Genomic DNA, 13141 nt, shown 5'->3' with positions numbered 1-13141 from the left:
TTTCACGCAAAAACTACTGAACCGATTACCATGAAATTTGGTATGTAGGTAGCTGAAGACCCAGAATAACACATAGGCTACTTTTTATCCCAGAGTTCCCGCGGGATTGATAGGGTTTCCATGCGGACGAAGTCGCGGGCGGCCTCTAGTCTGATATATTTAAACGAGCAATTCTTGTATATATAATCAGGATCTCGGAAACGGCTCCAACGATTTCCATGAAAGTTACAGATTAGGGGCTTTTCGGCTCAAGGAATCGATTTATCAAGGTCCTAGGTTCGAGAAAAGCTCGGTTCCCAAGATATATAAACATTTTAAAAACCGCGTTTTAATAAACTATATCAGCGCCATCTCTGGTAGACCGGGTACAATTATATATATAACATTTACATACGCAAATAAAGACTACAGTAGACCAGACATTTTCCTGTCAGATTTTCTGTATGTCACCCAAAACTACAAGTGCGGCTATGGTCGAATCAGTAAGGTGCCCGGTTAAAATGATACACAAAAAATGCACAGGTTCAAATCCCCACCACGGCCATCTACGAATGACCATTTTCAAAGTTATGGTGATTATGGTGTACCAATGACTATTTTCAAAGTTATATGTACATTAGTTTGAATACTAACCGACGCTCTTAAGGTGAGGGAAAGACCAGCACATTCAGGCAACTGGATGTGTAACCACGGATCCAATACGGTTTAGGTTTACCTGCAAAGGTTGCGGAGGTCAGACGGGAGTCGCTTCGTGCAAAAACCCGACTCACCAAATCCAGGATTCATGGTCAAAGGCACACCCCGGGCTCCTCTCCAGAGCGGTGAGGATGCGACCGGGACTTAATCAGGAGAAGACTCACGACTAATTCTACCACGCATGCGGTTCATGAACCTAGACCTAGACGAACGTATCTTGATCAAATTAAGGACGTCCTGGTAAAGGGTCAGGTCAAGAGTACCCGAAACCGCCGAGCTTGCATGAAGAGAGTTATGAATGTGGACGAAGCGAAGGAAGTATGCAGAGATCGTGGCAAATGGAAAGAGGTAGTCTCTGCGTACCCCTCCGGGAAAGAGGCGTGATTTTATGTATGTATGTATGCATGCGGTTCATGACACAATTAGACTAATTCCATGACAATGCATGCAGTTGGACATTGTCCACCAATTCGGCAAGCGCGAGTCGCTGTTCCGCCGACATCTGGTGGAGGATCGCGCTCTCGACGGTGGCGCCACCTACATTGAATTCCTCATGAGCATGCATAAGGCCGTTCAGAAATTGGCGTAGGTCTTTTGGTGGACGGACGAGTGAATTTTTTTTTTTTTGGGCGTTTTGGGTTGGCCGCTGTTTTTTTATTTGAATGCTTCGCCGAGAGCACGATTTGTCAAAAAAAAATATTTTTATTCAGTTGAAAAAATGGCGTGTGTAATAGTATTCTATAATTAGGTTATATCTTTCCTATGGATGTCGTAAAAGGCGATTGAGGGCATATCCCTTAGTTCCGCTAGGGACAATAAGATTAGGTTACAGCATATACATATATAAAACTTATGCATAAAGCAAGCTTTATGAAAAAAGTCGACGAAACGTGCTTTCGGTGAAAAGTTTTTCTGTGCAATTTAGACACACCATTTTGCCCAAAAAAGGTTAGTATGTCGTGACGATGATTTTCTAAATTTGTTTGAAAAGACTGTACTTAAACTTCAGTCTTGGTGAAGGGCGTGTGATGATTTTGGGGGTTCGAGTTTTGTGACTGATGTCGCCATCTTTAGGGTATACGAGAAAGATACTAGAAAAAAAACCTGGGTGTTTGGGTGATGGGCGTGTGAATTATTGAATTCGTATAACTGTCTGTACCTCTAAACGTGGCAACAATAAAATTTCTCTATGTGACCTCTCAGCTTGACAATAAGAGGCTCTGTCCACAATGTGAAGATAAAAGATGTTGGTTTGTGTGTCCATTTTATTAAACCAGGATTTTTTTGCCGTCGTGTGCCGTGTGGTTTCCGGCACCATTAGAAAAGAAAGAATAGGACCACTCCATCTCTTTCCCATGGATGTCGTAAAAGACGACTAAGGGATAGGCTTATAAACTTGGGATTCTTCTTTTAGGCGACAGACTAGCAACCTGTCACTATTTGAATCTCAATTTTATCATTAAGTCAAACAGCTAAACGTGGCCTATCAGTCTTTTTAAGATTGTTGGCTCTGTCTACTCCGCAAGGGATGTGAACGTTATTATATGTATGTATGTAGGATTTCTTTCCTAATGAATAATAAACACTTAAATGTTAGTTTTAACGTCATTGATTTATAAACTAACCAAATTAGGTGGGAATTTAAAACACTTGTGATAAAATGCATCCTTATCCATAGTAGTAACAAGAGGTAAGATAGGTAAAATCATGATACGCACCCCTACTCCAAAGAGGTGAGGATGTAACCAGTATTGACACCTAGGAGAAAGAATTATTTTGTACTTAAATAAAAAAATAAAATGTATTCCCTCCCTTAGTATAACTTCTAAAGATAGTTTATTACACTCAAAACATTCATATTCAATTTATTCGCCAACTAAGTTAACATTAATCTTAAAATGATATTTATGAAAAAAAATGAAAATATTGACAATTGTTTTACACATACATATTTTTATTAATTATAATATCTTAATATTTTTGTTACAGCTAACAATAATGCGACAACACGACAAACTCGAGACCGTTTTGCGTCATTTCCTAGTCGAAGACCGAGGCGTCGACGGCAGCGCTTCGTATGTGGACTTCCTGTGTCATATACACAAGGAGGTCAGAGCGCTCCTATAGCATTTGTACGGGGCTTATTAAGAGTAAAGCCTCTTAAATTCTCGGACTTTGAAATATCATTATAACTTGCGTCATTACTTAGTTCTGTGTTTTAAGGTGAATATACTCTGTCATGTACACTAGGAGGTCAGGGCGCTGCTATAGCATTTGTACGGGGCTTATTAAGAGTAAAGCCTCTTAAACTATCGGACTTTGAAATATCATTATAACTTGCGTCATTACTTAGTTCTGTGTTTTAAGGTGAATATACTCTGTCATGTACACTAGGAGGTCAGGGCGCTGCTATAGCATTTGTACGGGGCTTATTAAGAGTAAAGCCTCTTAAATTCTCGGACTTTGAAATATCATTATAACTTGCGTCATTACTTAGTTCTGTGTTTTAAGGTGAATATACTCTGTCATGTACACTAGGAGGTCAGAGCGCTGCTATAGCATTTGTACGGGGCTTATTAAAAGTTACAACCTCTAATATTATCGAACTGTCATTATTAATTGCGTTGAGATGTCATTGGTTCTTGTGTCATTATAGTTTGCCTCATTTCTAGTGCGTTAAAAGTGTGTGCCTTTCTATAACATCGGAATGATATTTAAAGTCTTTGTATTATTAGCACCATTGGAACATGAAATGTAATTTTTACTTGTGTCATTATTTATCTTCTTTGTAAATGTGAATTTTGTCTAGACAATGTAAAATTAACAGTATATTTTATATTGTGTAGACAAGATTCACATCATCATCCTCATAGTTGTACTCATCATAATTGTACACATCATACTCATAGGTGTACTGTTGGACTATAAAATTTCACTATTGTTACAATGTGAGTTTTATATACATAAGGAAATGAGGGCGTATTAAGAGTACAGCCTTTTATATCAGCGAACTTAGAAATGTCATTATTACTTGTGTTGAAATAACATCTGTTAGTTTAATCTAAATATGAAATAATGTCTTGTATTATCTGGCATTGTATTTCATTTATTTGTGTCATATTTTTATCTAATTTCTCAGTACAGTGTTATAATGTGAAATTCAGAGGTATACAATTGGTCTTTGAAATGTCATTATTTCTTGCGTCATTTCTAGTGCATACAAATACGAGCGTTTCTATAAAGTCTTAATGAAGTGTATCAAAAGGTTTCAATTAGGCTATTCGGCTCCTCTAACTGTGAAATGACATTAAATCTTATTTTTTCTTGTCTTTGTAACCTGCCATTTGTTAATTTTCTTAACGGACCTCGAATTAGAAGCCAACACATGAAAATATAATTGGTATTTAGGAATGCGTTATTATATGAAAGAGATGTATAATGTAAATTGTTATTATTAGTAGAATAGAAATTTTAATATAATAAAATATAATCCTCTAAAAATGTATCAACAATAAATGTTTATTTTTGAAGCTTTATTTTTTTATTAAATGATGATTTCACTGTGTGCGTCATTGACTTGCGGAAGCAGTTCTTCTTTCTACCGTGGGAGAACTCAATGGGACTCGTGGGATAGTCGGGGTTTTTCGGGACTCTGATGAAATTTTTAATGTAGGTATGTTGCATGGAAAGCGTGTGGTTTAAGTAGATATTTAATCTTAGTACTTACACAGAACAAAATCATTAAAGCTTCTGGTCTACCACAGAAATAATGTGTAATTCGGAATTTAACTTTATTCAAAATGGCGGCTGTGCGCACCGAGATATGTAAGCATCTGTGTACTACTACCGTTGTATAATTGTCGTAAATAAGTAAATAAATAAATTTAATACATATATTTTAAACCCAGCCACGAGTTGTTGTGGCTCAGTTAAATATATACTGTATACTAAATATATCTGTATTACTAAATATATCTGTATTACTAAATATATCTGTATTACTAAATATATCTGTAACAGATCAAAATAAAGTTACCTGAAGTTTTAAAATTCAGCCCATTAGTTTCTGATTTACATACATTACATAAGATTTTTATATACATACATGCGTAGAACTTGTTACTCGTACTACTAAAAACTTCCATATAATTCAATATTAAGGCATTACTTTAATATTCAATATTTTTTTAGTTAGTTTTGAAGCTACTAATTATGAACTTATGGAAAAATAGTGAACAGTGGGGGTTTTTCATTGACAAGTAGCCTCGTTGAAGAAATCATTTTTTATGTTATTTACTAAATATTGCTAGTATTATGGTTAGGTTTTTTTTCTAATATTATGGATATTCTTAGATTTGTATCTACAATTAGCTATTTTTAATCTAGAAAATACTTAATTACATAAATATTGTATTATATTTTTATTTCACATTTCATCATTTATTGTCGATTTTTAAATATTTTGTTATAGAAAAAGATAGCGAGTGTGTATTCGCAATGTTATTCTAATCCAAACTAAATTTATTAAAATTAGTAGATCAAATAGAAATTGTAAAAATGTAATAAGTATGCAGAGATCGTGGCAAGTGGGAAAATGTAGTCTCTGCTCACCCCTCGGGGAACGAGACGTGATTTTATGTTATTATATAATAGGCATTTTCCTAAAACGTTTAGTGTAATGTATTTTTAAATATTTTTTCGTTACAAGTTGATGCCTTAAGTTATGCTACTGACCATGTCAACATGACCAGGTTTACCTTTCACTGTATTTTAAACTAATTTTGCCAATTTGGGAACGTGGTGTATAATCGGACCCCGGGCTCCTCCTCAGGAGAACAGAGCTAAACACCAGCTTATTTCTTGTTTTGGATAACTCATTGGCAACTATGTATATAATTTCAAAATTGTTAAAAATATTTAGATTATTTAAAAAAAAATGTCTTAAGCAAAATCGTGGTTAATACCAATTTGGTCACCTGGGTGATCATAATCAACAAAATTTGATTCCACGTTTTTGTTATTTATATACGAGTTAAATAATTAATCTAATAACGCACAATTAAGTAAATCTTAAATGCTGTAATTCGTATATAGGTAGTGTGGAATGTCTATTGAATTTTCTAAAATTGTGTAATAAATAAAGAATAGTGGAAAGAGGTATTCTCTGCCTTCCCCTCCGGGAAAGAGTCGTGATTTTATGTATGTATGTGTAATAAATTTTAAGGTATGTAGGTACCACGGGCAATAGTTAGTTGATGTATGTTCGTCTAATAGTTGCTGTTAGATTTATATGAATCGCGAATGTTATGATTTATTTGTAGGTTAGAATTTATAATATTATCTAACAGTAATGTACCTAAGGCTCGCATGTATTGGAGTGTACATAAATATATTTGAATTATTATGATGGTTTTTTTTATTGTCTGTTCATACGCTGTATATATATATATATTTTGTCTCACTGGGTAGTTTGAAAGAAATAATGTTAGATCAACCGTTGTTTTTTTTCTAATTAATATTTTGAACCGCCCTCAAACAAAAGGTGGTTCTCAGTTTCACCTGTATGTATTTATGTTCGCGATTAACTCTCGTTTCACTGAATTAATTTTGATGCCGTTTTTTAGAAAAGTGTTTGTGTGTAAGGAGAAGGTTTTAGAAATTGTACCGACTTCAAAAGTGGAGGATGTCGATTGGATGCGGCATAGCAAAAAAAAATTCTTCGAACCAGTCATTCTAAATCAAAATTTGTTTTATACTAAAACATTTTTATTGTTTACATAAAATAATGCATTGCGTTAGAAATAATTCAGGTCTTGTAAACTGTTGGCTATGGCTGAAAGGTGCGCTTCCTTTTCTGAAAACAAAATATTGAATATTAAAAATATTTATGCACTACTTACATGAATGCCAAATGACATGAAAACCAACAAACTTTCGCATTTTTCAGTATATATGTATATAGATTGTCCTTACCAGACATACATACTTATCACGTCTATATCCCTTGCGGGGTAGACAGAGCCGACAGTTTTGAAAAGACTGATAGGCCACGTTCATCTGTTTAGCTTAATTTTACATAGTCAAAATACCCCAAACCGATGAGTTTGCATGAAGACTTATAAATGTAGGTCTCCGCCTATCCCTCTTGGAAAGAGTATGTATATCGCCACTAACCTGCCTAGGGTAGGACACCTCAATGATAGGCCCCTTGTAAGGGCACGGGATGGGGTGAACAGGCCTGTTCTTGCAACAGGTAATGTGGATCACCAGGGTGAATATCTGAAGAAGCACCACTAGGAGTTTTTCTAGCATTTTTTTTTGTACCTGTAAAGGGTAAATGTAATCCTACTAATATCATAAATGGGAAAGTTTATGAGTATGTCAGTATGGATGTCTGTTACACTTTATAATAAAATGAATGAAAATTTGAGTATGTTGGTGAAGGGGAAATATATTTACCAACTAAAAAGGATTATGGGTAGGTACATACCTTACTCCGTTCGTAAATTATTAATGTATTGTATCTTCCTCGTGGGACTTTAAATAAAATAAGAGTGTAGAAAAAAAAATATGCAGAAATACTGAATTTTCAATACAACTATTTATCGTGTTTTGAAAACCTTAGTTTTGTTCTGGAAAAAAGGACATACAATCATTATTAAAAAGTTTAGTTTTGTGGTTTTAAAAAACGTCACCACTCCATCTCTTTCCCATGGATGTCGTAAAAGGCGACTAAGTGATATAGGCTTACAAACTTGGGATTATTTTTTAGGCTAGCAAGCTGTCACTATTTGAATCTTAATTCTATCATTAAGCCAAATAGCAGAACGTGGCCAATCAGTCTTTTCAAAACTGCTCTGTCTACACCGCAAGGGATATAGACGTGACCATATGTATGTATGTGTATGTATGAATCATACCACGCGAATCTCGCTACAAACATATTTGTGGCTACCGCATTCGAGCGCCCCGGCACCAACTCAATCTTCAGGTTATATTCTTGCGGCGTCTGGGCAGCCGACACACTCTCCAGATTGATAGATACATACATACATACATATAATCACGTCTATACCCCTTGCGGGGTAGACACGAGCCAACAGTCTTGAAAAGACTGAATGGCCACGTTCAGCTGAGCAGATCTCAATGATAGAATTGAGATTCAAATAGTGACAGCCCATCGCCTAAAAGAAGGATTCCAAATTTATAAGCCTATCTCTTAGTCGCCTTTTACGACACCCATGGGAAAAAGATGGAGTGGTCCTATTCTTTTTCTAATGGTGCCGGGAACCACACGGCTCCTACTGGTAGATACTCAGACTTAAAAATTAATTTCCTCACCGATTTAGGAGACAATACTTCCACAATTGGTCCTTTATAGACACAGGGGTTGCAGTGCATAGGCGCGCGTTTGAACCGGCAGCTATTGGTTTCATATAGTAGGCCGAACAGGTGAATTAGCAGCATTAGGAGTTTAAAAAGCATTTTATAAAATGTTACCTAAAAGAGAAAAGCGAAATAATGTGAAAGAAGATGTAGTTACAGGAATAAAGGGTATGTTGAGATGGTTCGGTCATGTGGAGAGGATAAATGAAAGCAGGTTGACTAAGCAGATATACAAGGAGAGTGTGGAGGGAAAGGTCGGAGTGGGAAGACCTAGACGAACGTATCTTGATCAAATTAAGGACGTCCTGGTAAAGGGTCAGGTCAAAACCGCCGAGCTTGCATGAAAAGAGTTATGAATGTGGATGAAGCGAAGGAAGTATGCAGAGATCGTGGCAAGTGGAAAGAGGTAGTCTCTGCCTACCCCTCTGGGAAAGAGGCGTGATTTTATGTATGTATGTATAAGAGAAAAGCATATTAATAATTGCTACTAATCCATTCCTAGATCGATATAGACGTGGTTATATGTATGTCTATATAAATATATGGCAAATCAAATAAATTAAACTACCTAAGTAGAATTGAAATGTGAAGTTACTTACCAAATTATTATCTAATTATATATTGATAATTACTTCCAATAACTTCAAATTTCTGTTACATTGCGCGGCTAACGGCCTCTCCCTGAAAACATGAAAAACAAACCATTTTCTTCATCAGTCGTCCATTTTATCATGCTACTCTGGTGGGGAAGGAAAAACATAGTATGTGGCAGCTGCTTCTCCTCCTGTGCACATTGTAAAAGTCTATCAAGGGATAGGCTAATAAACTTGGCATTCTTCTTTTAGACAACGGGCTAGCAACCTGTCACTGTTTGAATCTCAATTCTATTCATTGAGCCAAATAGCTGAACGTGGCCATTCAGTCTCTTCAAGACTGTCGGCTCTGTCTATCCCGCAAGGGATATATACGTGACCGGGTGTGTGTGTGTGGCTAGCAACCTGTCACTGTTTGAATCTCAATTACATCATTAAGCCAAACAACTAAACGTGGTTAATCAGTCTCTTGCCGTGTGGTTTCGGGCACCAAAAAAAAAAATAGGACCACTCCATACCTTTCCTATGAATGTCGTAATAAGCCACTAAAGGATAGGCTTTTAAGCTTGGGATTCTTCTTTAAGACGACGGGTCAGCAACCTGTCACTATTTGAATCTCAATGCCATCATTAACCCATACAAATGAACGTGGCCTTTCAGTCTGTCCAAGGCTCTGTCTACCCCGTGGCGGTTAAAGACGTTATTTATGTATGTATGTCGTCATCCGCCTGGCGTACATATATCTCGCGTCTGCTGGGTCATTGGGAATGAACTCAGATTATGTCTTTGGCCAGAACCCAAGAGCAAGTACCTACTTAAATCAGGTTACTTACTTATTGGAGCGTTCAAGTAAATATTACAAACCATCTCATTAAAACAATGCGATTAGAAACGTCCGAGATTATATAAATGTACGTTACGTGCGCGTTTTATACCCGTATTTATTATAAATAGTATGTCAATAAAAGTTTCACAACATTTACAAGGTAAAAAAAATTAAAATCTCTTACATTTCGGAGGAATTTTTTTCATAGCTTTCTGAATACTCTTATATGCTTCGGAACTTATAATTTTCGCTCGGTCTGAAATCACAGAGTAAATTATTATTAAACTTGAACGCCCCGTAAATTATTTATCTAAATTATTTGGTAGGTAGTAGCCGTACAGCTGAGCGTGGTCTTTCAGTGTTTTCAAGACTTGGCTCTGTCTGCCTCGCAAGGGATATAGTCGTGACTATGTATGTATGAATAAACTTAAAAAGAAAAAAGATTAAGATACATAAGTATACAGGGTTACTTTTAATTCAACTGCATAAATTTTACTGTTAAGTGGACTCATCTAAAGGATATTTAAAAACGTTAACAGAAAAATATCGGTTCATATTTCAGAAAATACGAAAAGAAATAAAAGTATCAAAATCCACGATCCTAAATACGTAATATCACCCCGGCCGGCGGAAAAGCGACGCGTAAGATTCAGAGGTCAACGACACAATTCATTCAGCTGAGCGATCTCGACAACTCTGTACTTTACTTGATCTTGATACTAGAAAAATAATTTATTTTTCAGACATTTATTTACATGTTTAGTTTTAATTCCTTTTTTGTAGTATTGGTCATTAATAAAGCGTGTGACGTAGTTTTTGAGGATTTTTAAATGTGAAAATGATGACGTTTAATTTAAATAAAAATAGGCTCAAACGGCTCAGAAGCATGGGTATAGTCTATGTTTAAAAGAATGCCGTTGTTTTAAATGTCACCCTGTATTATCATGCCCATAACCCAAAATCGAAAAGATTTCAAATTCTGCGTTCAGCGTAATTGTTTAATGATGGAATTAAGACTCAGATAGTGACAGGTTACTAACCCATCGCCTTAAAGTTGAATCTAATTTATAAGCCCTTCAACTGATGAAGATGAGAATGAGATTAGAACATTTTCACTTACAAGTTTAACTCTGACTTTTTCCTCTGGTGCGTGAATATGCGGGCTGTGTTTATAGACTGGGCACATTTTGGACCTGCACTGGACCGGCTCCTTGGACTTGACCTTCTTCACAGGCCTCTTTTTGGGTCGACACTTCGGTCCAGTTCGTCTCCTCTTGCAGGCGAGCACAACGTGGAGTAGAGTGAGGATGACGAGGAAGAAGTATAGAAGGAAACGTGTGAGACGCATACTGGAACAGAAGAAGAAAGAGTATGAGGCAAATGCTTTCTACTTCTTCCTCCTGGCTTTAGTCCCGGTTGCATCATCACCACTCTGGAGAGCAGCCCGGGGTATGCTTTAGACTACGGATCCTGGATTGTGTGAGTCAGGTTTTACACGAAGCGACTCCCGTTTGACCTCAGCAACCTCAGGATCCATCATGGTTACACATCCAGTTGTCTGAATGTGCAGGTTTCCTCACGATGTTGTTGTGTCCCTCGCCATAAGAGCATCGGTTAGTATTCAAACTAATGTACATAACTTTGAAAATAATCATTGGTACATGACCGAGATGGGATTCGAACCTGTGTCTTTTTACGCCACACGCATTATAACCGGGCAACTTATCAATTCGACCACGTGAGCAATTGTTTTCTCTAGAGCTGTAAAGATCGGATAGCGATATTCAGGTTAATAAAGAGTTTGTGCAGTTTGATGGCAAATCATTACCATAAAAGCATGTTACCAGTTACTTTCTTAGTGTTGTTACATCAGAGCCCTAACATCTTAACTTTATATTTACTAAACAAACCTGACCTTACTCCAAGCAACTCCACATATTAAAGTCTTCAATTACGAAATTCCGAATGAAATCAATTTTGTTCTTTTGTCAATTTTGTGCAGTATTTCTGTGTGTTGAAGTTTTCCAGAATATGATCAGATAATTTAATATCATTCACTTTTCAACCTCAACATCTTTTCAAAACATTTCGTTAATCCACTTAAATTTGATATCCCACGATTTGAAACGAAGAATTATTTCTGGCTATAAATACTTATATCGACATTCTGCTTACCCTTGGCGGGTAGGCAGGTCGATTTCCTCAATCTCTCTTCAGATAAGGACTATGCTTGTTTATAGTACAAGAACCAACTCCGCAAGGCCTACAGGGACCCCCCCTGGAATAGTTCCTGGATCGACGACAGGCGAGCGGCGTTTGGAGCAAGGTCAGGAGGAACAAGACCGCAAGGAAGAACTGGACAATACGCATGCTGAAAAATACATTAAATAAAGCTAGGTGCCGTGTGGTTCCCGGCACCAATACAAAAAAAGAATAGGACCACTCCATCTCTTTCTCTCTCCATGGATGTCGTAAAAGGCGACTAAGGGATAGGCTTACAAATTCGGGATTCTTTTTAGGCGATTGGCTAGCAACCTATCACTATTTGAGTCTCAGTTCTATCATTAAGCCAAATAGCTGAACGTGGCCATTCAGTCTTTTCAATACTGTTGGCTCTGTCTACCCCGCAAGGGATATAGACGTGACTTTATGTATGTATTTATGTATAAAGCTATTTATGCTTGCTGGTAGATAATGCTTCTAGATTTAAATCCGCCAATTGTGCTATACATTTGTATTTTATTCTATACTTTGTACAATAAAGTTTAAATAAATAAATAAAATATAGAAATAGTCTTTTGCACTATCAAAGAAGGACCACAAATAACTACTCTTCAAATAATGCATTACCTTAAAACAGTTTCGTAACGACTGGTTCATTACATATTTTCTTGTTCACCATGGAGTGACGCCGGCGGACTGTTGTTCTGTCTGTTTTGTCGGTCATCAAGTTGTACACCGAGACAGCTATGTGCAGAAAGACAAGCACGAACTCGTTTATAAGCATAGTGGTGAGCTGGAACAATACACTTAGACATACATACATTTCGCATCATCAACATTCATAAATCTCTTCATGCGCAAGCGCATCTCTTGTACTCTTGTTTCTTGACCATTTGCCAGGCAGACCTAGATTTATTGGTTACTAACTCAAAAGGGGTAAAAGAGACATCGTCCTGGTCGTAAATAATACATACATGTAGTCACGTCTATATCCCTTGCGGGGTAGACAGAACCAACAGTCTTGAAAAGACTGAATGGCCACGTTCAGCTATTTGGCTTAATGACAGAATTGAGATTCAAATAGTGACAGGTTGCTAGACCACCGCCTAAAAAAAAATTTCCAAGTTTGTAAGCCTATCCATTAGTCGCCTTTTACGACATCCATGGGAAAGAGATGGAGTGGTCCTATTATTTTTTTTGTATTGGTGCCGGGAACCACACGGCAAACTAATGATGTTAAATGTATGTAGCTGGAGAAGAGAGTTATGAATGTGGATGAAGCGAAGGAAGTGTGCAGAGATCGTGGCAAGTGGAAAGAGGTAGTCTCTGCCTACCGCTCCGGGAAAGAGGCGTGATTTTATGTATGTATGGATGTATGGATTTTACGACATCCACCTATTAGATAAAAGAAACAAAT

General features: G+C 36.8%; 1 protein-coding gene across 1 annotated transcript in view; it reads left to right on the top strand.

The window, feature by feature from the left end:
- Positions 1 to 6103, top strand: part of LOC106136526 (protein transport protein Sec24C) — a 28368-nt gene extending 22265 nt beyond the window's left edge. The window contains exon 18 of the mRNA XM_060951465.1: positions 2686 to 6103. Within this exon, the coding sequence (XP_060807448.1) occupies positions 2686 to 2823 (138 nt within the window). The 3' untranslated portion in view covers positions 2824 to 6103. The remainder of the gene's footprint in view (positions 1 to 2685) is intronic.
- Positions 6104 to 13141: the final 7038 nt, after the last annotated feature.

Source organism: Amyelois transitella, chromosome 25 (genome assembly GCF_032362555.1).
Source record: "Amyelois transitella isolate CPQ chromosome 25, ilAmyTran1.1, whole genome shotgun sequence".
Lineage (NCBI taxonomy): Eukaryota > Metazoa > Arthropoda > Insecta > Lepidoptera > Pyralidae > Amyelois > Amyelois transitella.
This window is presented reverse-complemented; position numbering and strand designations above follow the sequence as displayed.